The following is a 25992-nucleotide window of genomic DNA, read 5'->3' as shown; positions in this document are numbered from 1 at the left end:
GCACAGCAGCAACTTGCCTGGGCTCCTTCCATAGTGCCTCCCAAACCCACAATCCCTTCCACCTAGAAGGACAAGGACAGCAAGTGCCACCACCTCCAAGTCACACACCATCCTAATGTTCTTTCATCGATATTCAGTCAAAATCCTGGAGCTCCCTCCCTAACAGCACTGTGAGAGTGCCTTCACCACATGGACTGCAAAGGTTCAAGAAGGCATCTCACCACCACCTTCTCAAGGGCAATTAGGAGTGGGCAATAAATGCTGGCCTTGCCAGTGACATGTACATCACTAGAATGAATAAATAAAAATAACTCAATGATTTACTTGTGAATTAATAATAAGCCTGTGCTTGTTTGCCTTTTACTGCTGGGACCCAAACTGCAGAGTGATTCCTTGCTCTCAAACAATTGCCCAGTAGAATGTACCTCCTGCGCATTACATGTGATGAGAAGTAAATGGGCCTCAATGTAATGTATCAAATGCTAATCAGTTCATGTACTCACTCTGAAGGAGGATAGACTGAAACTGGAAAACAATTTGTAAAACACATCCACCTTGAAGACAGGAGAGTTCACACAATAGTCTGGTCTTATTCTTATTACAAGTTTTTTTGTAGCAGTCTTGTTACCACTGCACTGAGTGACTTACTAGGCTTTTTCAGAGGGCAATTAAGAATCAACATTGCTCTGGGCCGGGAGTCACATGTAGGTCAGATTGGGTAAGGACAGCAGATTTCCTTCCCTAAAGGACATTAGTGATGGATGTATCCGGTCCACATCAAAATGATATTTCAGGTTTATCCTACTAGCTTCAAAACATCTGTACCTCCAGGTTACTACCCTAACCTCTCCAGGATGCCTAACTGCCTCCAGGTGAACTACTCCTTCCAGGATACCTACACCCTTCAGGACACCCACCGTCACCAAGATATCTGCAGGATAAGATGCTTCAAGATGCTTATATGTCCCCCACCTCCCACCCCAGAACATCCACCCCCCCCCAGCATACTACCTTTCGTCCCTATTGCAATGCAATGCAGATTTTTCTCGGTCGCTATGCCATATACAACTTGCAATATGGGCAATTGTGTTATTTTCAGTGTGAAAATCATCATAAATTGTTTTTCTTATAAAATAACCCTGGGGTTTTAGGTGTTCAAATTGTGGGAATGGAGCTGTTTTAATCCATCGCCCGTGTTGGAAATTAGAAGCTCCCTTTCTTCATTAGTATCTCATCAGAAACATCTTAGGCCAAAGCCAGACAGGAGACAATGACTGTGCCAAGATTAAGGTCTCTAAGCGAGATGTGTGAGAGACTCCATGTCAGCATGCAAAGGTTCCAGACCAGCAGAGCAGATGCAAATTCTGCTGTAAATCAACACGCACTATTTGAGACAGACATCAATAGAGAATAAGTCACAACTCAAGGACAAAAATCTATCAACTGTCCTATCCCAAAGAAAAAACTGCCCATAGACCCTGGGAGAGATGGACAAAAGATCTAAGGGTACAAGTGAAAAAAAATTCAGCCAGTCACGTAGCTGTAAATAGCTGGAGTTGCTAAAATGCAAGTGGGATCATTTCATTCAATGACCTGTGTCATCAGCATGAGATGGAAATGATATACAGCTCGTGTGGAAAAATGCTAGGAAACGAGTTCATAGGGAACAGCAAAGGGAAGAACACCATTCAACAAAAATGAACTTTAAGATTAAACCTCACATCTGCTGCATGTTTGTCAGGCTTTGCATTTCATATGTATGGAATGTTTGTGTCACATTTGCACCAGATTGGCTCCGATGTCATATAATGCAGCAAAAAATAAAATTGCAAATAAATGAATAGCAAACATGGAAACAGCTATCAGCAGACAACTAGCAAGAGAAAGAGAATCAATGGCATTACTCAGAATATTTTCAATGTCTTCTTCACTGTCATTTGTTTCATCAGTAACTTGAGGATATTCTACTAAAAATAAAGGGGTCATATTTCCACGGAGGTTCTCCAATCTCCTGGCATAAGCTCAGCGGGAAACAGGCTGAAACCTGCTGTGTATATCAAATCTGAAGTATTTCTACTGCCATTATGACAGAAGATGGGGAAATCCCCACAGAAAATACTGGAAAGAGACTCTAACACAACAAACACATTAAAAAAAAACATAATTCACAACAAATGGTCAAACATACTCATAAAGTTGCCATTTCTGGCTTTAAAATCTTCCTAATAACATATCCTCCTCCTCCACACCATTTCCCTATTCGGACACCAGAGACCTGAGTTCATTGGGCTTCCAGATGTGTCTGTGTCTCAATCGAATAGAGAGGCTCAGCAAATAGCATATAATCACAGTCAGGTAGCACCAGTGTCATTGAGTCTGATGGATAACAATAAGTTTTAAGGCTAAGAGTTACATAGTGTTTTAGGAGTTTTTTTTATTATTGACAAGAAGTACAGCTATTCACAGAACATTGTTTATCATCTGGAGATCAATGTCCTCAACACCTATTGTTGGTCACCAAAACTCCAGAAATCATTATTAGAGCTATCCAGTCCTCAAATTATTTATTTAGTCCTAGTAGATCTCCTGTGTCATTGCAGATATAAGCTGTAGATGTTCGCCTCTCAGCCTGGATGGTCTGTGCATCCAAAGAGATTAAGGGACAAATACAGCATTTTGAAATACAGCATTCTGACCCCTCCCTCAATGGTGTGCAGAGGACTGGCTCACTGAGCTGTTGTTCAAAGTTACTGATCTAAACAAAATGCCTTCTCTTTGATATAGTAGCTCGTGGCACCCATGTGCCTGTGCTGTATAGCTAAGCCTGGCCAGGCCATATGAATAAAAAACATTCCATCACAATGCAGTGAATTGCTTAGAATCAAATCTAACAGTTCGATTTTCTCAAAACCAAAGTAACATAAAAAAGAAAACACACTGATGGCTCTTCTTTGGGTGTCTCTTGAACACTTTCCCTAACCCAGGCCTCCACCCATTTAATCTGTAAGACATTATAAATTGACAAATTTTTCCTCTGATAAAATCCAAAAATGCTACTGGGAGAGGGGCGTTTAACCTTTTAGCACCTTTCTTGTTTCTCTCATCTCTTTGATTGCCCTTTTCTGACTTCACTTCGTGTTGTATTCTGAATTTTTGTTCCCTCATAAACAAAGGCTGTTGTCCACAGCCTAGTCTGTTGATACGCTGAACCTAATAGAAAATACTTGAGCTGACTACACTTTCCACCACTATCAAGTTACAGTAGAGGCATGGCTGAGACCACAAAGTCCTACCTCAGTTTCTTCCCTTACTCTTCTGGCATCCTTTTTTGCCTTGTGGGGGTTGGTTAGCTCATTTGGCTGTATAACTAGTTTGTGATATAGAGTGATGCATGGGTTCAATTCCCATATTAGCTGATGTCAGCTATGAAGGCCCTATCACATCACCCTTCACCTGAGGCATGATGACCCTCACCACCAGTCATCTCTCTGATGAGAAAGCAGCCTATGGTCCTCTGGGACTACAGCAACCTTCATTTTCACCTTGGAGCATCTCACTATCTTTCATCCCTCCCGCCTCATCTTTAACATCATTTTTGTCTCTCAGCGTCCCAAGTACCCATTGTTTTGCACATCCTCTCCCATCTCTCATTTGCCCTTTCCAAGTGTATAACTTCTATGACTTCCAGCCCCTCCTCCTTGCCTCACCTCCTCCTCTAAATCTTTCCTACTCAACTATGTTTCCTGGACCCTAGGTTTGCTTCATCATTAACAGTTTCCTTTACTTGGGCTTTGTTCCGCTTCCTTGCCCCCCACATTTAAACTGTCACTGACATCAACCTCAAAAAAGCCCAACATTGACCCCCATTTGCTCTTTCCAATTATTGCCCCATCTCTAACCTCTGTACTCACTAAGGTCCTTCAAGGCATCATTGTCTCCCAGAGCTGTGCAAACCTGTCCTGCAGCTTCTTATGTGAATAGTTGAATCCAGTTTTTAAATTGATCCAAGTGTCAAAACTGCCCTATTCAAATTGACCAGTGATAGTCTCTGTGGAATATATCTCATAAGAACATAATTGCATAAGAAATAGGAGCAGGAGTACTTGAGCATCCTCCGCCAGACAATAAGATCATGGCTAACCTGATGTCTACTTAACTCCACTTTCCTGCCTGTTCCCCATAACCCTTGACTCCCTTGTCAATCAAAAATCAAAAATCTGTCTAACTCAACATTGAATATATTCAATGACCCAACCTCCACTGCTCTCTGGGGAAGATAATTCCAAACACCAACGACCCTCTGAAGAGAAGAAATTCCTCCTTATTTCAGTCTTAAATAGGAGCCCCCTTAACTTGAAACTGTGCTCCCTAGTTCTAGATTTCCCCATGAGGGGAAACATCCTCTCAGTATCTGCCCTGTCAAACCCCTTAGAATCTTACCATGTTTCACTAAGATCCCCTCTCATTCTTCTAAACTCCAATGAATGTAGGACCAATCTGCTCAGCCTTTCCTTGTAAGATAAGCCCTTCATCCCAGGAACCTGCCTAATGAATCCTCTCTGAACTGCGTATAAATGTAAATCCCTCCTTAATTAATGTAACCAAAACTGCACAAAAGTACACGGGAGTGAGGGTGGGGGGGGGGAGAGGGGGGGTTGGGGTGGGGGGGGGGAAGGGGGGGTGGCGGTGGAATTTTCCCAGAATTGCACTAAGTGCAGTAGCGGGCTGGTAAAATGGAAACTTACCCGCTGGCGAAAATGGTGGGTTTTCATACCGTGGTGTCCCGAGCCCGCCTTATTATTTATTTACTCCCATGAAACACGTCATTTCCATGGCGAGCGGGCGCTCATTCGCCAACCCGCCATCGCCCCGCTGTTGCATGATGCCAGCTGCCATCTTTAAAAGGCAGCCGCCAGCAAAGCGCTCATCGCCACCAGCTCACCACTGCTGTCCGGGAGACATGGCCAGGAAAGGGAAAAATACTGCAGCCCCCTGCTTCAACGAAGGACCCCTCGAGCGACTGCTGGAGGCCGTGGAGGCCCGTAGGGATGTGGTCTACCCCAGCTCGGGCCGCAGGATGGGCAGCAAAGTTATCAACCCGGCTTGGGAGGTGGTGGCAGTGGTGGCCAGTGCAAACACCCTGCAGAGGAGGACAGCCACCCAGTGCAGCAAAAGGATGAATGATCTCCTCTGTTCCACCAGAGTAAGTCACTATTCTCATCACTCCCAATTCACACACTTACAAACCCATTGCACATCTACAGGGTCCTCACTCATTGCCAGTACAAGGGACATCACCATTCACTATTTCACACACACCTTCATTGTTCTCATCCCATCCATGGGACCACTCACCATGCACACAGACCAGGCATACTTATCATCTGGCCCGGCAGGACTCCTGATACACTCTTCCCATCTCTATCCATGCAGGACAAACTGGCACACAACAGGAGGGAAAGGTCACAGATAGGTGGAGGGATGCTGGAGGTCAAAGTCCTGATAGAATTCAAAAACAGAACCATCCAGCTGGCCAATGATGACCGAGACAGGTCCTGTGCTGACAGTGAGCTCGGCACTGCTCTACCAAGTAAGGATCCAGCAGTGGAACATCTATCAGACAACCATGCCCTGAGTGATGTGTCCTCTTTCACAGGCCACTGCCGTGCACTAATTATCTGCCCTTGCTTTTGCAGGCACGTCTGCCAAACAGCCGACCCAAACAGGGCCTCTAATCAAGCTCCGAAGAAATCTCTGAAGAGGAACCAGAAGGTACCTTTCCTGAAGTCCTGTCACAGCGCTCACCCAAACCCTCAACCAGCTCAGCGACACACACCTCGGTGGGACCTAGCTTTAGAGTAGCCTCGGGATCACAATCTGGTGAGCACATCGCACTTTCTGATCCACAGCAGGTGGAGGCAGGGACTTCTCAGGCCCTCAGCACTTGGAGGACTGGAGGCCAGAAAGTTGCTGAGTCCGAGTCAGATGATGGACCTCTGGACTCGGTCATGTCACAGTTGCTGGAGCTGCAAAGGCAAGCTTAGGAACAACAGGAAGGGAATTCCGCTGCACTCCTCAGGTTGCAAGGCACCTTGGAGGAGTCTGCTTGTCTTCAGGCTGAGGTGATAGCACCAGCATTGCAACGCACTGACGTCAACACTGACAGCGTGGCAGCCGACATGGAGACCTTGGTCCAGGACGTCACCCCTGCACTGCTGCATGGGTTTAACTCCATCGCTGATGCCATAGTTGGCCTCCAACAGTGTGTATGTGAGAGGAATGCCAGGCAGCTTGATCTCACTCCAGCTACCCCTTCCACTCATGGCTTTAGCCAGAGGCCCCCGGGCACGCTAAAGGAGGAGGATCAGCAGGTGCACACTCTGGAGCCATCCATTCAGGTGGCTCTGGGAGTGACTGGCCCATCTGAATCCCCTCTTCCTGTGACCTCAGCAGCTCCAGATTCACAGGCCGAGGAATGTGCCACTGCCACAAAGCAGGACGCTGAAAGCAGGCCGGGGCCCATCAAGTCTCGGCCCTCCAGAGGATGCCCGCCAAAGTTACCACAGACAGGGTGTTACAGTCAGCAGCCTGCCTCCACCTCTGCTGCGGACGTCCAGAGAGCACCATGAAGTAGCGGCAGGGTTAGGAAAGTTAGATAAAAGTAGATGCACAGCCTGGGCATGGGTGTTGATCACTTGTACATAATAAAAACAAAAACAGAATTACCTGGAAAAACTCAGCAGGTCTGGCAGCATCGGCGGAGAAGAAAAGAGTTGACGTTTCAAGTCCTCATGACCCTTCGACAGAACTTGAGTTCGAGTCCAAGAAAGAGTTGAAATATAAGCTGGTTTAAGGTGTGTGTATGGGGGGCGGAGAGATAGAGAGAGAGAGAGGTGGCGGGGGGGTGTGGTTGTAGGGACAAACAAGCAGTGATAGAAGCAGATCATCAAAAGATGTCAACGACAATAGTACAAAAGAACACATAGGTGTTAAAGTTAAAGTTGGTGATATTATCTAAACGAATGTGCTAATTAAGAATGGATGGTAGGGCACTCAAGGTATAGCTCTAGTGGGGGTGTTTTTTTTAAAAAAATAATGGAAATAGGTGGGAAAAGGAAAATCTTTATAATTTATTGGAAAAAAAAGGAAGGGGGAAACAGAAAGGGGGTGGGGATGGGGGAGGGAGCTCACGACCTAAAGTTGTTGAATTCAATATTCAGTCCGGAAGGCTGTAAAGTGCCTAGTCGGAAGATGAGGTGTTGTTCCTCCAGTTTGCGTTGGGCTTCACTGGAACAATGCAGCAAGCCAAGGACAGACATGTGGGCAAGAGAGCAGGGTGGAGTGTTAAAATGGCAAGCGACAGGGAGGTTTGGGTCATTCTTGCGGACAGACCGCAGGTGTTCTGCAAAGCGGTTGCCCAGTTTACGTTTGGTCTCTCCAATGTAGAGGAGACGTGGTCTTTAACACCTATGTGTTCTTTTGTACTATTGTTGTTGACATCTTTTGATGATTTGCTCTTTTCTTCTCCGCTGATGCTGCCAGATCTGCTGAGTTTTTCCAGGTAATTCTGTTTTTGTTTTTGACTTGTACATAATGTTCACTATTGTCAATTAACTCCTAAGAATGTCTTCCAGCCTATAGTTCCTTGATCTGATGAGCAGTGTTCTTGTCACTCAGATGTGAAACCCTTCTGCACAAGATAAAAGGCAGGTGTCTCAGTCCAGGGCCTCTTCCTTAGGCTTTGTGCAGCCTTCAGAACACAGTGATGGTCCAGCCTCACACTCTCTGGAAACATTACTGATGCCTGCACTTCAGTGGTGCTGGTCATCGCTGCCAGAATGTAGTGGGCAGGAGTCACAGAGTTCTCTCATTGTCTCTGTGTGCTTTCAACACCTTTAAAGTGGGACTGGCCCCCATCACATGAGCATCTGTGACAAGCAATGCTGTGCACCAGCTCCTGGAGGGCTGAGGTGCTGAAGGTGGACACAGCCCTTCATGGCTGCATATCTGAGATGGCCCTGATCTTGGAGAACAAACAAGCTGCCCTCAGCCAGACATGAATCAGGCATTCTCAGAGGCTATGTGAAGATTCATGGAGTGTCCTCACTGCATGTTGACATCATTCTCCTGCGATCGAGTGACTATTAGGGCCTCCACTGCAACTCCATCCCAGGAGCATTCTCACAGAGAGTTTTGGTGCTGCCATAAGCCAGACTTGAGTCAAATGTTCACAACTGCGATGTGAGGATCCAAGGGGACACCTTCCTACATGTCATCATCATCCTCCACAAACCTGAGTGCAGCTGCCTCGTCTAGCCAGTGTGAGAGCCTCATCCCTGTCATTGTCACCGCTGAGTACCTACTCACTCTCATCTCCATCGGCGTCCTCCTCATCGGAGGAGACATGCACTCCTCCATCTCCTCCTCAGCCAGCTCCTCTCCCTGTTGCAGTGCCAGTTTGCAAAGGGCGCAGCACATGACAACGATGGGTGATGCCCTGTGCGGACTGTATTGCAGGGCTCCACCAGACCGGTCCAGGCACTGGAGCTGCATCTTCAGCGTCCCGATGGTTTGCTCCACCAAGTTGCTGCATGACCATCATTATAACATCATTATATCTGCTTCAGTCTGAGGCCTCCACACAGGTGTCATCAGCCACGGCCTTTGTGCTTGGCCCTTGCCCCCAAGGAGCCAACCCTCCAGCCTCTGTGAACCCTGGAAGACTGCATGGATCTGCGAGTGACTCAGGATGTAGGGGCCGTACCCACTTCCTGGAAACCATGCGCACACCTGCGGGATGCATTTCTGGTGGTCGCACACCAGCTGCATGTTTAGTGAGTGGAAGCCCCTTGAGGTTGATGAAGTCCACCGAGTGCAGTGATGGAGACCTGAGCACCACATGAGTGGACCAGGACCAGGGCAAATCCAATGGCCCTTGCATCCTGGCTGTCCTAGTCCCAGATGAAATACACAAGTTCTGTGCCATGGAGCAGGTGGCTTCCATGACCTCAGAGATGCGTTTGTGGGTGGCAAATTTTGAAATCCCACAGAGGTCACATGTGGAGCCCTGAAAGGAGCCACTGGCATAGAAATTGAGCACCATAGTCACTTTCACAGTCACTGGCAGTGGATGCCCTCCATGTCCCCTTGGTTCCAATTACTGCAGTAAGTGGCAGATGTGAGCCACCAGGTTCCTAGAGGTGCACAGTCGTTGGTGACACTGGTTCTCAGTCATCTGTAGTAATGGCAGGCAGCATCTATAAACCTTGGATGTCGCTAGATGACCAGCCATGGAGCGCTTGGTGGCCCTTTGGTGTCTCCACGATGATTGCATAGGCAGACAGCCTAGGAGTCTGGCCACAATCATACCACTGTGGCTGTACCTGATCTATCTCAGTTGCAGAGGTGTGGTCAGTTTATACAGGTGTTCCTAATGCATGGCTACTTCCCTCGCTTACCCTTTCCCCAAACTCAATTGCCTGTGCGCAGAACGCAGTGCCAGGGCAGCACTTGACCACCCCTCCCCCACCGACATCGTCCACCTCCGATGCTGGCCAGCACTTGTCCCTCGACACCACCCCCCCACCGCCATCAGCAGTCACCCCTGGGCCCAGGGATCAGTTGCACCCACCCCTCAGCACCCCTGAGTCCTGTAAACAAAGGGCAAGCTGTGGAGAACGCTGCTGCTCACTCACTTCAGTTCCCCCAAATTGAAGGCTGCCAAGTGCACCTTGCCTTGCATTGCATTGTGAAACATGTCTGCGTGCTTTCCCGCCAACGTGGCTGGACAATACGATGGGGTTCCAAAAGCCTGGTGGGCTGGCCTTTTAATTATATGCTGATGTTTTACAATTAGCTCCCTGCCGATCGATGGTGGGAAACACCGCCCACTCTCAGCGGGCTGAGCGGACGATCGCGAGCTGCCTTCCCACCGTCGTGAAGCAGGTTGTACCATATTTTCCAGGCGCGCCAGCTACCACACCTGCTGCCAGTGGGCTCTCAAAATCTCACACTAGGTGTGGGCTCACCAACGGCCTGTACAGCTGTAGAAAGACTCCCCTATATTTATTCTCCATTCTCCTGCAATAAAGGCCACACTCCATTCACCTTCCTAATGACTTGCTCTCCTGTTCTCCTCAGTGTCTTTACAGCATTCAGCACAGTTAATCACACCACCCTCCAACCCCACCTCCTGTCTGTGATCTAACTCAATATGATTTGCCTTGCATGGCTCCGCTCCCATCTATCTCTACACAGCCAGTTTATCTTCTTCTCCAATCGCTGCACAGTCACCTCTGGAGTTAGGTCCCTTTATTTACATTACTAGAAAAATAAAATACTGCAGATGCTGGAAATCTGAAATAAAAACAGTGCTGGAAATACTCCGAAGGTCAGGTAACATTTGTGGAGAGAGAAACAAAGCTAATGTTTCAGGTTGATGACCCCAGTTTTGATGAAAGGTCATTGGCATAAAATGGGGGCATCTGTTAAGGAGTTAACCCCCAGCCTGTTCCGATCAGGCCTCCCACCTGTTTTACAACTGAAAATTCTATTATCCTATTGTCCTTTGGGTAGAAGACATGGTCCAGTCTTCACACCGAATATTCCCATCTGCTTGTTGACTCTCCTTGGTGCCTCTGTGGATCTATTACATTGAGAGGAGCCCAAACCTCCTAGGTTATACCCTAAAATTTGGAACTGCTGCAAAATTTATCCAACCATGGAGGCTGCCTGGAAAAAGACTTGGGCCTCCTTTGTCTCTCTTTCAGTCTTAGGGCAATTTATTTTCTGCTCCTGCAGCTGATGACTCATCCAATGGACCTTGAAGATAACAAGAGCTTCAACTATAAAGAAAACTCTGTTTCAACATTATTCTTTTCCCTAATTCTATCTAAAAATATAGTCTAGCAAACAATATTAAACTGCAATTTTGCAAAGCATAATCCTGAAGAATAATAAAAGGGTTATACTTGATTACATTTCAACAAGTAACAAGAGTTCTTTAGTACAAGTACTCACAGCTGAAGAAGAAATAAGAAGTAACGATGTAGTCTCAAACTGTTCTCCTCTCCTTCAGTTTGCAGTAACAGGATACTTGTGAAAGGTAGCCTTTCTGCACCTGTAGCCAGTTAGCTTGAAAAGTCTAAAAGCAGTTTACTTTGCAGCACAGCAGTTCCAGCCAAACTTTGGTCATTTAACTCTACAACTGACTAATCTCTCTGAATGTCCTGTTAAATCCATATTCTTACACAGCTCAGTTGGCAACCCAATTTAAAATCGACTGTTGCTGCATAGGTTTCGCAGGGATTGGGGAACCTGACAGTGAAAAAGAGACAGCAGCCACTGCCTCCCCGAGGTAGGTACCTTTCCAGTACTCCATGTGCTCTCCCAGGAGCTCAAGGGCGCCTTAGGCCTCCTACGGCCACAATCATCGTCCTCCCTTGTGTCCATCGTCTCTCCCTCTTCCTACTCGCAGTCTCTCCCTCCTATGTCTGTGGCTGGCATTCCCTCCCAGCTGCTGCAGGCTGTCAACTTGGTCAGCTGTTGGGCCTGGAAACAGGAAATGTTAATGAGCTCCTTCCAGTAAGTTCAGCCAGACCTCTACGTTCTTGGTTCTGTGAACTCTTCAGGCATATTTGACCTCCCCTTCCCTCTACCTCAAATATTGGGATCTTTGCGTTGGTTCTTGAAGGAAGGGATTGACCTGGTGATTTTTTTTCAGTGTCTTTAGTTACATAACACATGTTCTTTAAATATTTTGTACCTATTTAAGCTGCATGTTGATGAATGAAAAGATATACAATAGAGAAAGGTGGCTCTCATATTAAGAGATGGGGAGAATGCAAAAGGAAGAGGGTGGATGGAGGGAATATGGAAGTGCAGAAATGGAAAGGATATTAGTTTTTGTTTTCTTGTTTGACATTTAACTTGGTTCTCATTTTTTTTTATTTGAATACTTGCCCTTATATTATATAGTTCCTTTAGTCTATTGATGGCTTTAAATTGGAATTTTACTTTTTATAAATACAGTTAGAATAATTGCTTATTACAGTTGTATTGCTTAAATATAGTCAGAGCAAATAATTTATCATTTCAAATTCCATTTACATTATATGTGAGTCAAGATTTTTACTGTTTACAATTATGACCATCAGCTTCTAGTGACTAAGCCACACTCTGGTTTTATTATGTAGAATTCTGCAATTTTTTTGGTCTCTTGGGGATTGAAAGCTGTGATTCTGCCAATTTTCTATCAGAACAATAACTCTGGGGTGTTAAACATAATATGTTTTTAGTGCTTGTGTTACTGCAGTTCAATATTGATATATTGGAAAAATAAGATTTGCATCTATATCATATCTCTCTGAAGTGCACCAAAGCATCTCACAATGAATTGCTTTGAAGTGTATTAATTGTTGTATCGTAGGCAGACATGGCAGCCAATTTGTATTCAGGAAGATCCCGCAAATAATAAATGAGGTACTGTAAATCATAGTACCCAGTAGTTCAGAAGGAGGCCATTCAGCTCATCAAGCCTGTGTTAGCTCCTTGTTATCTGTTATATGTTTATTGTGACTGGCTAAGAAACAATTGCAGAGGCATGGGCTGAGGTTTTCTCACCCTGTCAAGGTGGGACCCACCGTGGGAGATTTAGCGGCCCAGCCTAAGGTCCATTGACTTTCGGCGGGACCGGATGACCCCAGCGGTGGGCGGGGGTGGAAACTCCCACCCATAGATAGGTCTGAACAATAACTGGTTTATTGGATGAACATTGCTATAAACAGATATACAAAACTATAGTTGTTACGCAGTCTAAGTTGTGAGCTATGTCCTTCTGGACACTTGGTCATGTGTCCCTTACATCATCATATGCACAGTATTGGTTCTCCAGTCCCACACATTAACGTTTTCAACCTTGAACACCCTAATTCTCCAGTATCCAATTAATCTGACTCCTCTACTCTTTCTGAATTGACTTGTAACTTTTTTCTCTTCAAGTATGTATCCAATACTCCAATTAATGTTGCTACTGAATCACCTTCTACTGCCTTCTCAGACACTGCATTCCACAACACAATAACCTCCCCTTTCTCTAGGTACAATACCCTAAGAGGATGTTAGCAACCATGGACTTCCATTGGATTCATCAATAATTATGTTTGGCCAAGTCCTACAGTGGTTTGCCATTGCCTTCTGTAGTCTGGCTAATCAGAAAACACCTTCGCTCTTACTATCAGCCATCAGGCATATTGGAAGGATTTACAGGCCGATAATCAACCTGTTTTGCCATGTTATGGTTGTACTTTCCAAGACTATTAAGATCTGGAGTGGAACTTGAACCTGGAGCTTCTGCCCCAGAGGTAGGGATGCGATGACTGCGCCACAAGACCTCCCTATCACAATTCCATCACTGTGCGAAAAAAATAAGTATTTTTTAAAAAATTCTTTCACAGGATGTGGGTGTCACTGGCTAGGCCAGCATTTATTGCCCATTTTGATTGCCCTTGAGAAGGTGTGATAAGCTGCCGTCTTCAACCGCTGCAGATAGGTGGGTGTAGGTATGCCTACAATGCTTTTAGAAAAGGAGTTCCAGGAATTTGATCCAACCACAGTGAAGAATCAGCAATATAGTTTCAAGTCAGGATGGTGTGTGGCTTAGAGGAGAATTTGCAGGTGGTGGTGCTCCCATGTATCTGCTGCCCTTGTCCTTTTTGCTAGTAGAAGTTATGGGTTTGGAAGGTTCTGTTGAAGGAGGCTTGGTGAGTTGCTGCAGTGCATCTTGTGGATGGTACACACTGCTGCCACTATGCATCGATGGTGGAGGAAGTGAATGTTGAAGATGTGTGGATGGGATCCTGATCAAGCGGGCTGCTTTGTCCTGGATGGCATTGAGCTTCTTGAGTATTGTTGGAGCTACACTTGTCCAGGCAAGTGGAGAGTATTCCATCACATTCCTTGTTTGTGCCTTGTAGATGGTGGACAGGCTTTGCGGAGTCACGATGTGAGTTACTTGCCACAGGATCCTAGCCTCTGATTGGCACTTGCAGCCACAGTATTTGCATGGCTAGTCCAGTTCAGTTTCTGGTCAATCCTAACTCCCAGGTTGTCTGCAGCAAGGGTTCATTGATGGTAATGCCATTGAACGTCAAGGGGAGATGATTGGATTCTCTTTTGTTGGAGATGGTCAATACCTGGCACTTTAGTGGTGCAAATGTTATTTCTCACTTATCAACCCAAGCCTGAATGTTTTCCAGGTCTTGCTGCAAATGAACATGGACTGTTTCCGTATTTGAGGAGCTGGGAATGAAGAATTGAGATTGAACATTGTACAATCATCAAGTAATGTTCCCACTTCGGCCCTTATGATGAAGGGAAACTCATTGATGAAGCAGCTGAAGATGGTTGGGCCTAGGGCACAAACCTGAGGAACTCCTGCGTTGATGTCCTGGGACTGATATGATTGACCTCCAACAGCTGCAACCATCTCCCTTTGCGCTAGGTATGATTCCAGCCAGTGGAGAATTTTACCCCTGATTCCCATTGACTTCAGTTTTGCTAGGGTTTCTTGATACCAACAGTCAGTTAAATGCTGCCTTGACGTCAAGGGTAGTCACTCTCACCTCACTTCAGGAGTGAACCAAGGCTGTAATGAGGTCAGGAGCTGAGTGGCCCTGTGGAACTGAAGCAGAGCATCAATAAACAGGTTATTTCAGAGTAAGTGCCGCTTTCACTCTGCTGATGATCGAGAGTAGACTGATAGGACCATAATTGGCCAGGTTGGATTTGTTCTGCTTTATGTGTACAGGACATACCTGAGCAATTTTTCACGTAATTGGGTAGATGCTATTGTTGTAGCTGGAACAGCTTGGATAGGAGCGCAGCTAATTTTGGATCACAAGTCATTAGTACTAATGCCAGAATATTGTCAGGGCAAGAACCTTTGCAGCATTCAATGCCTTCAGCTGCAGTGCAGATATCACGTGGAGTGAATGGAATTGGCTGAAGACTGGCATCTGGGATGCTGGGGATCTCAGGAGGAGGTCAAGATCACCCACTCGGCACTTCTGACTGAAGATTGTTGAAAATGCATCTTTTGCACTGATGTGCTGGGCTCCCCCATCATTGAGGATGGGAATATTTGTGGTGCCTAGTGTTGCTTCTCCTTCTTTTGCCAATCACTTTAAAATGTGTCCTCTGGCACATTGACCTTTTTGCCACTGGAACCAGGTTTCTCCTCATTTACTCCATCAAAGCATTCATGATTTGAGCACATTTCTCAAATCTCCTCTTAAACATTTCTGTTGTAAGGAGAACAATCCAAATTTTTACAATCTTCCACCTAACTGAAGTCCTTCATCCCAGTACCATTCTTCAAATGTAAGAGTTTCTTCACCTTATCCAAGGCCTTAATGTTCTTCCCGAATTGTGGTGGCCAGAATTAAATACAATATTCCAGCTGAGGCTTAACCTGCCTTTTGTAAAGATTTCCCCTAACACATGCTTCCACCCATTTCATCTGTAAGAAATATTATAAACTAACAAATTGCTCCTCCAATAAAATCCAAAAATGCTATGGGGAGAGTGAGAATTAACCTCTGAACCTCTTTCATGTTTCTCTCACTTCTACCAATGCCCTTGTTTCCCCTAGTAGTAAAGCCAAGGATCCCTATGCTTTATTAACAGACTTCTCAACTTGTCTTGTTACCTTCAAAGATTTGTGTGCGTACATCTCTATGTCTCACTACTCCTGCATCCCTTTAAAATAGTATGCTATCATTCATATTGCCATGACTCATTTTATTTGCCAACATGTATCACTTTACACTTCTGTGTATTAAATTTCATTGGTCATGCATCTGTCCATTTCACAAATCTGTTTATATCCTCCTGAAGTCCATAGCCTCCTCCTTATTGCTTATTACACTTCCGAGATAAGATAATCTCCAAATTTTGAAATTATGCCACATACGCCCATGTTCCAGTCATTAAGATATGCCAAAAGAGCAGTGGTTTTTGTACTAACTCCAATGGTTCTAATAACAACCAACCACAACTGTACACCTTCCTCCAGTCTGAAAGGCAACTGTTCACTACAGATCTCTGCTGTCTGTTCCTTCACAAATTCTGTATCCATACTGTCACTTTTAATCCTGTGTACTTTAATTTTGCTAGCAAGTCTATTTCCTGGTGTTTTGCCAACCCATTCATAATGTTCATAAACATAGCATCAACCTTCATCTACCTTCATCTATCACCTCCAGTACTTCAGCAAAGACTCGATCCAATTAGTCAAACAAGATTTGCCTTTAACATACCCAGGCTGACATTTATTTATTAGCCCGTGTTTCTAAAAATGCCAATTAATTTTTCCTGGTTTCCCTATCTCCGAGGTTATGCTGACTGGTCTGTAGTTGCTGGACTTATCCCTCTCCATTTTTTGAGTAGGGATACAACATTTGCAATGGGATCCACTAACACTACCCCACATTCAAGGAGGACTGGAAGGTTGTGGTCAGAGCCTCTGCATTTTCTACCCTTAATTCCCTCAGTAACCTAGAATGCTTCTTATGTATACCGGTGACTTTCCTACTTTGAGGACTGCCAAACTTTTAAGCATCTTATTTTTAGCTATTTTAACTGATTCCAATGTCACTACTGCTTCCTCCTTTACTGCTACATTGGCACCATCTTCTTCTGTGATGAAGATAGATGCAAAGTATTCATTTACTGCCTCAGCCATGCACTCTGCCTTCAAAAGAAGGCCCTTAATCAATCCTACCCTTCCTTTGAAAGTCCTACACTTTCACCATATGTGTGTTTATAAAATACTTTTTGGTTTCCTTTTACCTTCGCTGCTAATCAGATCCCACAATCCCTCTTTGTCTTTCTTATTCCCTTTTTTAAATTTCTCCTCTGTACATTCTATGTTGAGCTTGGTTCTCTAAAGCTGATGAAGTTCTCCAGTACACATTTCAGAAAGTCTTACCCCTCTTCCAATGAAGGGTTAATCTATCTTTTTTGGTTCTTTTAGTTGAGAAAGCAAGACTGACGAAGACACCAGGAGGGCACTCTGATCTTGAAATAGTGTCTGCTTAACATTCACATGAATCAACTGTTATGATGTAACAGATGATGTATACCAGGCAGATCAAATCCATGGAGGAAACTTAATCATGTGGTCACAACTGTTTTGTAATTTGTATTTTATTTCGAGATGCAAGCCCTGAATTCAGAAACAATAAGACTACCATGACTTCAGAGGGTTTTGGAAAACTAAATTCAACATTAATTAACAAAAGAAAAGATTTCAAGCCCATTCATAGGTCTTACAAATGGCTACCATAATAAGTCCTAAAACCCCTAATTAATCTGGCTTCCAGATATGCCCCCGTTACGACAACAATAAAAACAAATAGATTTAAACAGACCCAGGCAAAGCAATACAATACCCTGGAGATGAGAAGTCAAAATGAGTTTTCTCAGCTTTGGTTCCTGGAGACAGCAACTTGATGCACAGAGGCTATAGGCTTTTCACATGTATTAGATCTTAGAATTCCTACTCTCTGACACATAGCCTCATTTCCTTTATACATGTTTCTCCCCTTTTAATGCAAATTCCATGGTCCAGCATGTCTTTGGAGCTTTACTTTTCTTATATTATAAATCTTTCATAGTGCTCATATCATCAGTAGCCTTTGGGAAAAATAAACACACTGTTTGGTTTAGTGTCTTCTGGCTAGGGGTAACATCATGCCAGCTCTTTGAAATTTAAATTTATCTAAAAATGCAAATTTTCCTTATATCTCACATTCTAAAACTTCAGTCATGTTTACATATTTAGAATTTCAAACCTAGCTTCTTGCTGATTACTCAAAGCCTCCAGACCAACTTTCTCAAATTCAATTAAATCCCACACACACATACACACAGATAAACTATCCAAACCGCACTATTAACCCACTTTTACAATAAATCACAATAATATTATGAGAATTATTATATTTTCATGACACAACAAAGCAGCCAGACAGGCCCCAATTTAGTATCTCATCCCTAGAAAACCAACAAAATAAAACTCTTTCAGTTCAAAACTGGAGTAGTAGCCTAGAATATTTTGCTCAAGCATTGGAGTGGAATTTGGACCCAAAAACTAATGTTAAGCCTACGAACTAACGTAACCTACTGAGCCAAGCAGCTACTCAACGACAAGTGGAAGGTTTAAAAGCATTTCATGTAAGGAGTATTTAATAAGTGGAAATTTGTGTGTCCGACACAGTCTCAGGCCTGTAGGGCAGAATCTTCCACCCCTATCAACAGCAAGAAGCATAGAGGGTGAGGGAATTTAATTAGGCATGGGGCCAAAAATCAGTTTCCCGCTGTCGGGATGAACTGTTGGAATTCTGGGGTTCTGGGAAGCGGGTTAAAGGCAGGTCAAGCTTACCGGTGAACAATGTCAGGAAGTCATTTTACATATATTTTCATGTCTTGCATGCTCATTAAAAGATCACCTTGCTGGAATTAAGCTCCCCCTCCAAATGAAGTTCCCCACCACAGAGGAGTTAGAACGTTCAGTTTTATGACTGTGTATAAATGGCACGCACCTGGCCAACTTCACTTCATCAACAACTCTGAGGTCAGTAGATGCTGCTTTCACCTACCTTTAAGAGCGTTGCTGCGAGATATTGGGTGTTTGCATCATAAGCTGTGCTAAGGCTGGGCATGGGAGACAAGACTAGAGGGGGCAGGGGAGTCGGAGGCAGGACTGGATGGAGGGGTGAATGCAGTGGGTTGGGTATATGGAACATGGGAGAGGGAGATGAAGGCAGAACAAGAGGGGGCATATGTGGAGCATGAGAGGGGAGGTAGAGGCGGAGGCAGGACTGTGGATGTGTCTGTGTGGAACATGAAAAGGGAGAGGGAAAATGGAGGTAGGATAAGAGGAGGGTGTGTGGAACATGAGGGAGGAGGTGGGAGGTGGAGTCAGGACTGTGGGCGTATGTGGAATGTGAAAGGGAGTGGGGAGATGAAGGCAGGACTTGGGGTCATGGTGTGTGTGTGGAACATGAGAGGGGAGGAGCTGGAGGCAGGACAGAGGAGGCCAAAATCTGATAGGAGGGGAGAGATAGAAGCAGGGCTAAGGGGTGGTCAAGAAATAGGGTGGGGCAGTGAAAGACTGTCCAAGGAAGAATAAGAGATTACCGTGGGACTGAGGCCACGCTGTCAGGGACATATTGAAGAGACTCTCCTGGGCGTGAGGTTACACTGTCAGGGGTACATTGAAGGGTTGCACGGGCCATGTAAGAGGACTCTACATGGCATGTCTTGGTCCTGGTCTTGGGTGGGGGAACACCTCTCTGGGCAGTGATGGTCTTGCAAAGCATGGTGTGCAAGGTGTGGTCAGTCACCTAAGGAATTTTGTCCTGGGGGTTGGAGTAATGGCACTTTGAGGCAGATGGCACAGTCATGGTCAGGGGAGGCATCTGGATCATGTAGGTTGGTAGCTGAAAAGTCATGGGAGGTATTGAATGGTCTCATGTTGTGGCGGGGGTAGGGGGGAGTCCTGAAAAGTCAGGGTGCGTGTAGCCTCAAAAAGGGAAGGGGTCATGTTGACAAAGGGCAGGGGGGCATCAGCATTGAAGGTTCATTGGGGAGAACAGGAATATCCACATGGACAATGATGGGGCCAAGAGTAACGGGGGAGGCTGGACAGTGACAGGACAAAGGGGAAATAGGAGGCTGTGAGTATGGAGCAGGATGGGAGGAACTTGGTAGGTGATGGGCAGGTTGGAAGCTGGTCTAATAGATGAAAGTCAGGAGCACCATTTTCAATCTCGCCTAACAATACAGCTCGAAAAACAAGCTAGAAAAAAAAATTAAAAGCAAAATACTGCAGGTGCTGGAAAGCTGAAACAAAAACAAAAATTGCTAGGAAAACTCAGCAGGTCTGACAGCATCTGTGGAAAGGAAGACAGAGTTAACATTTCGAGTCTGAATAGCTCTTCATCAGAACAGATGAAATAGAAAAAACATTGATTGGGGAAGGGTCCCTGGATGTGTGGGGGGAGCTCAGCACTGGAGTATTTGATTAATTGAAGGGGCACCCTATAACTGTCCTACTCAAACCACAGAGGGTATGGATCAGCTGAGTGCTGGACTTGAGGGTCTAAGGCACAATGAATGAGCTTAGCTCCTTATCTAATGGTACGGACTCAGGCAACAATCCATTAAGTCTAGGTGCTGAGGTGCATATGGTCTTAACTGGGACCTGATCCTTACAAAGCATGTCAGAATGGATGTAGGGTCAAACAATCAAGGGCCACATCTGCTGTGCAGAGGCAGCATGACCCTATAAACCTCCAAGTCCTGGTGCACTGGTCTTGGCATTCAAGGCACCATGCCCACAATCATGACATAAGTGCAAGGATTCGGTATTTATAGTTATTGTCAAGGCCACTGGGGGACAGCCACCAGAAGCCTGCCTGTGGGTCATAGGACCTGAGTCTTTTGACCCTAATTTAAGGCCCTCACTGTGAATATGCAATCACATATTAGGGAAAAGCTCAGCCATCTGCCGTCCTCCACGATGATATTGTCTTTGAAGTGGTGGCCTTGGTATGCCATGTACAGACTGAGGGGTCAAGGACTAAAGACTCCATTCCTGTCCTGCATATGGATGGAGACCATTCACAGGAACTACCAATAATTGCTTCATTTTATCCGTTCACAGATACAAGGAGGAGTAGAGAATGCAGGCTGCTGGCGACGCGCCTTCTTCATAGCTTTGATTAAAATGAGGAGAAGAAGGATGCGTCATGATTGGCACAGCTCAGGGATGACTATTACCCTGAGGAACAAGAACCAGGAAGACCAAAATGCTGACAAGGAGGGACCAAATCCATGAAGGCGTATGGTGCAACCAAGGGTCTACAGAAGATGCAGCTTACACATGGAGATGAGCGAAAGACAGTGCCACAGGTGCCTTCACTTGTCTAGCAATGTGGTAGCTCATATTTGCCACACATTCTGTGAGGAATTCATGCCACATGAAGTTGGAGGACATCCAATGCTAGGTGCTCTGAAGGTTACCATCACACTGAACTTTTTTTGCAAGTGGATCCTTCCAGGGATCCACTGAGGATATTTGTGGAATCTCAGTTGGCAACACACAAATGCATAAGGGAGATCACAGATGCCCTTTTCAGTAAAGCTCATCAGTACATGCAGTTCCATGTGAATGAAGCAAGCCAGACTGCCAGAGCTGTGGGATTTATGGTGATGTCAGGATTCCCCCAAGTGCAAGGCATGTCCTTGAGAGCTCCCTGGCAGCAGCCTGTGAAATTCCATTAATATAAAAGGATTTCACTCTCTGGGTGTTCAGCTAATTTGTGATTACAGAGCGCAGATCCAGCATGTCTGTGCAATGTACCCAGAGACATCACACAACTCATGCATTTCAAGTCACTCCCAGGTGCCAGAGATATTTAAGGGACCTCAGTGCTTAGAGAGTTGGCTCTTCAGGATTAAGGGATACGCCCAGAAGAGATGGCTAATGATGCCCGTTTATTAGCCACAGAGTGCATCTGAGGAGAGATACAATGCTACACATTCAGCCATAAGGCCCTTAATAGAGCAGATTATTGATCTCTTAAAGATGCTTTTACGATGCTTGAACAGGTCAGGCAGGGCTCTCCATTACTCACCGCAGAAAATGTCCCTCATCATTATTATTTGCTGCACCCTGCACAATCCAGCACTGCAAAGGGGGAAAGTGCTTCCAGAGGGAGATATGGAGGAGCTAGATGTCTCTTTAGATGAGCAGGACTTTCAAGGGGATGAATCTGAAGAGGATGAGGATTCAGATGAGCCACATGAGGATGCCATTGCATGGGCATGATACAGCAGACGTGCCCATGCCAATCTCATAGCAACAAGATTTCAAGAGGAATAAAGTGAAGACAAGTTTTCATGATCAAAGTTCTCTTCATGCTTTAATTCAAGGGACACAACAAAACCTTCATTGTTAGCGTCAACATATCAGGAAAGGTTACCAATCTCATAATGATCACAGAGACAGCATACGTTACCTTCAACTCTAACAATGGGGTCATCCTTGGAAGGCACAGTAGCCTAGGGAACATATGGCCATGTGCAATGTGATCAGCCTTCCACTAGCGCACCCCCTTAAGCAACTATACATAGTCCAGAACTTTGAACCCTCAACCATGGTGTCAACAAATCAGTGGGCATGGCAGCCTTCAACTGGCTGAACCAACATTGCACATATGGATTCACTTATACCAGTATGACAGCAGCTTAGCAAGGCGACACTGACAGGAAAAACATTTGTCAATGATCAGTGCTTTGACCATCTCAAGAGGGAGCTACATCTGGACAGCACCATCTCTCCAAATACCAGCTCTCATACATGAAAAATGCAGAGGCCTCATCATGCTACTGAGCCCTAAGATGCCATTGGACATCAGGATGCAGTGACCTGTTACTCAACAGCATGCACCCAAAGCCACGAGTTATATTCAAATTGTCATCACAGCAGGACCATCGTTTGATTTTTGACAACCACTCATGACACTGTGTTTGTTGGAAGCTTGCAAGTCTATGTCCTGCATCACCATGGCAATAAGGAGAAATATGACCCAGTCAGTATTGATGTAGCAGTCTATGGCAACTTCTGCCCTTCATAGATCCTGCTGAATACCCAGCAGATGTGCCAAAGCATCATTTACTTGGCATCTCAGTCCTCGACATTGTCCATCTCTCAAATTCTTTTCTATCTACCCTAAGTCAATGGGTGCACAGTCATGCAATGAATTCTATATTGATTTGCCTGCTGTGCATTTACAGAAGGATTCAGAAAAGCACCACCAGGCAGCCATTTAGGAGTGAAGTGCGATCCTCACAAGTAAGTAGATGACTTCACCAGGATGAGCACAAAACTCTAACATCACACACTCATTCCCATCATTTGGAGAGATGGTGCTGTCCAGATGTAGCTCCCTCTTGAGATGGTTAAAGCACTGAACATTGACAACTCTAACATCACACATTCATTGCCATCAAGCAGACTGTTCAATTGTCACCGAGTGGAACCAATGTCAATCATTCAATGTCACAGGGACAATGGAAAATAATAAAGGGATAACATTCAGCATTAACCATGGAGACGAAAACACGCTGCGGGGAGGCTTGAAAGATTATGATGTTTGACAGTAAATACTACTTTTCCCAAAACTCACAGACTTAAAATAAATGCCATTGCAAAGTACAACTGGGAGAAAAGACTCTAAAATTGATGGCAACAAACTTGTAAAATCTACAAACTACAGGCATCAGTGCAAAAGCATCAGGATAATCACTAATCTTGATGAACAATTCTCCTGAGGCTAAATAATGTTTTACTGAGATCCAAGGTCACATGTCATTGCCCAGCCATCATTTTTATACATGAAATGCTTTTGTTCATGTGATTCACTTTGGTGAGATTTAATGGAATTGAGGAACAAGATAGAAGATAATTGGGTGGGGTGGGGAAGTGGTGGAAATTTTGTCCCCTTAAATGAATGCGGGACCATGCATCACATCAATTAGCCATTCAATTCCTGAGACTTGGAGAGGGATAAATGCCAAATGTATTTACAATAGCGCAGATTATATACAGTGAATGAACACCCGTGCCACTATTGTGCATTCAAAAATTATTAATTTTTCTAACCCTACTGCTACATCTATGTGCTGCCCCAACATCTGGAGCAGAGGTGGAGGCAGCTGCTGACTGCTTTGCCCTGTTGTCTGAGATGACTTTGGTGGGCGTTCTCTGGTGTCCCGAGACCTTGAGGGCCCTGGCCTGCTAAGGTCCTCTTGCTCTGAGGCAGGTGCATTCTCCTTGGCTTGACCTTCTGGAGCTGATGGGGTCATAGGCAGTGGAGAGTTGGAATGGCAGGGAACACTTGAAGTGTCTTGGGTGGGTGCCCCTGGGGTGCCTGGCTGGTGCTCCTCATTCCTCTGGGTGCCCCAGGGCATGCCCTTGAACCCTTGAGGAGAAGGGGCACCTAGAGGGTGGTCAAAGTGCCCCTCCCCCTTCTTGCCCATCCACTCCTGGAACGTACCCATAGTTAGAGCAATGAGGTGCAAGTCCAAGCGCAAATCTGCAGAAAATACTGGACCTGGGCCTCCAAGGTGGCCTCCACCTTTCTCTGCGCTCGCATGCCAGAGCCACAACATCATATAAAACATAGATGGACTCCTACATCCTTCATTCCAGTCTGGCGACAGCCTCTGACAACTCTGCCTGATGTTCCCCTGCCTGACCTTGCATCTCCAACATTTCTCTCAGGGCCAATTTCAGAGGCTTATCATCAGACTCAGACTCAGCAGGGCCTGGTCTCCAGCAGCTCTCCAAGTGTCAGAGATCTCGGCTGTCACTGCCTCCGCCTACTGTGGACACATGTCCGTGAGGTGATCATCAGATTGTGAACCCCAGCCCACTCTAGAACAAGAATCCACTGAGATGCATGTATCTGGGCTGGTTGAGGGTGCAGGTGAACACAGTGACAGATCTTCATCAGATGGTTCATCTGCCTCCTCATCTAAGTTGGCCTGGGTGCTGGGGCTCAGACACTTGTTGGCGTACTTCCTCCACCTTTTCTTGCTGGTAGCTGGAATTGAGAGAAGAAGGTAATTAGTGATTGACTAGGTAGGATCCAACATTATAGGTGACTTACAGTCATTGTCACCATATTGTTGATGTATACTGGAGGGGCCCTCACTGGCTTGTTGGGGGAGGCCAATCTCACCTTCCATGAGCAACAATCTCTGTCCTTGCCAGCAATTGCTCCTGATGGGAGGAGAATGCCCTCAGCTCAGGGGTCCCACCTCTGGTCTTTGCTCTCTCCCTACTGTCGTGGGAGATCTTGTCCTGCACAAAGACAGATGGATTGACTGTGAACACTATGGATGAAAGAGCATTTCAGAAGCATGCATGCCTGTTGTGTGTGCTGAGCCTCCCCAGTAAGGGATTAAGATGCCGTTTGTACAGAATCTTACATGAGATGATGAGCTTAATGCGAGTGGCAAACATTCAGTGCTGATGTCCCATCTGCTGGCCATGTGTGGACTCTAACCCTTAGACTGCCTGATGCCATTAAGAGATTGTGAGTTTAGATTGAGTAGAGGTTTCACTTACCCTGAAAGAGCACATCAGATCATTCATTCATTTCCTGCGCTGCAGGGTGGTCCTTTTCTGCAGGCCACGGGTGCTGACCTCCCCAGCAGCCTCCTCCCAGGCCGGCGTTGTCAGGTGGGAGGACCTCCTGCTCCCATCCCAAGGGAAGAGGACCTCCCGCCTTTCCTGAACAGCTGGAGGAGAGCTTCTAGGGAGGGCTCGCTGAATCGTGGCACCGAGAGTTTTGTTCCTTTGGGTGCCATGTGAAACGGAACTTTACAGCATACCTGGCCTATAGCGAGTGAATGTCTATGCAGGTGCCATTTAAATATAGCGCCAGTGCCTTCGACCCTATGAGTTAATGGCGGGGCAGATGAATTCCTGCCCATCCTTCCACGAGATTCGATAAGCTCCTTGTTATTGCATAATTGATAAGCTGACATGCAGAAAATCGGGCATGCCGACTTTCCTGCCCACCACATCACTTAGTTTCCAGCAAATTCCACCCTTAAACTTCAGAGCGGAAGATTCCACAATTGTGCAGCACTGCTGTTCATATTCCTTTAGCTTGACTACATTCACTGCTGATAAAGTATCTGTGTCCCTGGACATCGCTGAACACTTTTTTTTAAAGCTTCCATTCCGAATCTATCAATTAAAGAGTAACATTGAGAATGCATCCTGTGCTGTTAAGCTGTCTTAAAGTCAAATAGATGAAGCTGTTGTATAGCCAATGGCATGTGTCATGCTGACTTCTGTTCTCTTGCTTGTAATTTTGTGTGCTGCTTTGGGAATCACAGGCAGAGACTGTT

General features: G+C 45.5%; 1 protein-coding gene across 1 annotated transcript in view; it reads right to left on the bottom strand.

Moving 5' to 3' along the window:
* Window positions 1-24240, bottom strand: part of rtn4r (reticulon 4 receptor) — a 32781-nt gene extending 8541 nt beyond the window's left edge. Inside the window, exon 1 of the mRNA XM_041203038.1 lies at window positions 23849-24240. Within this exon, the coding sequence (XP_041058972.1) occupies window positions 23849-24240 (392 nt within the window). The remainder of the gene's footprint in view (window positions 1-23848) is intronic.
* Window positions 24241-25992: the final 1752 nt, after the last annotated feature.

The sequence above is a fragment of the Carcharodon carcharias genome, chromosome 13, assembly GCF_017639515.1.
Source record: "Carcharodon carcharias isolate sCarCar2 chromosome 13, sCarCar2.pri, whole genome shotgun sequence".
Taxonomy (NCBI): Eukaryota; Metazoa; Chordata; class Chondrichthyes; order Lamniformes; family Lamnidae; genus Carcharodon; species Carcharodon carcharias.
This window is presented reverse-complemented; position numbering and strand designations above follow the sequence as displayed.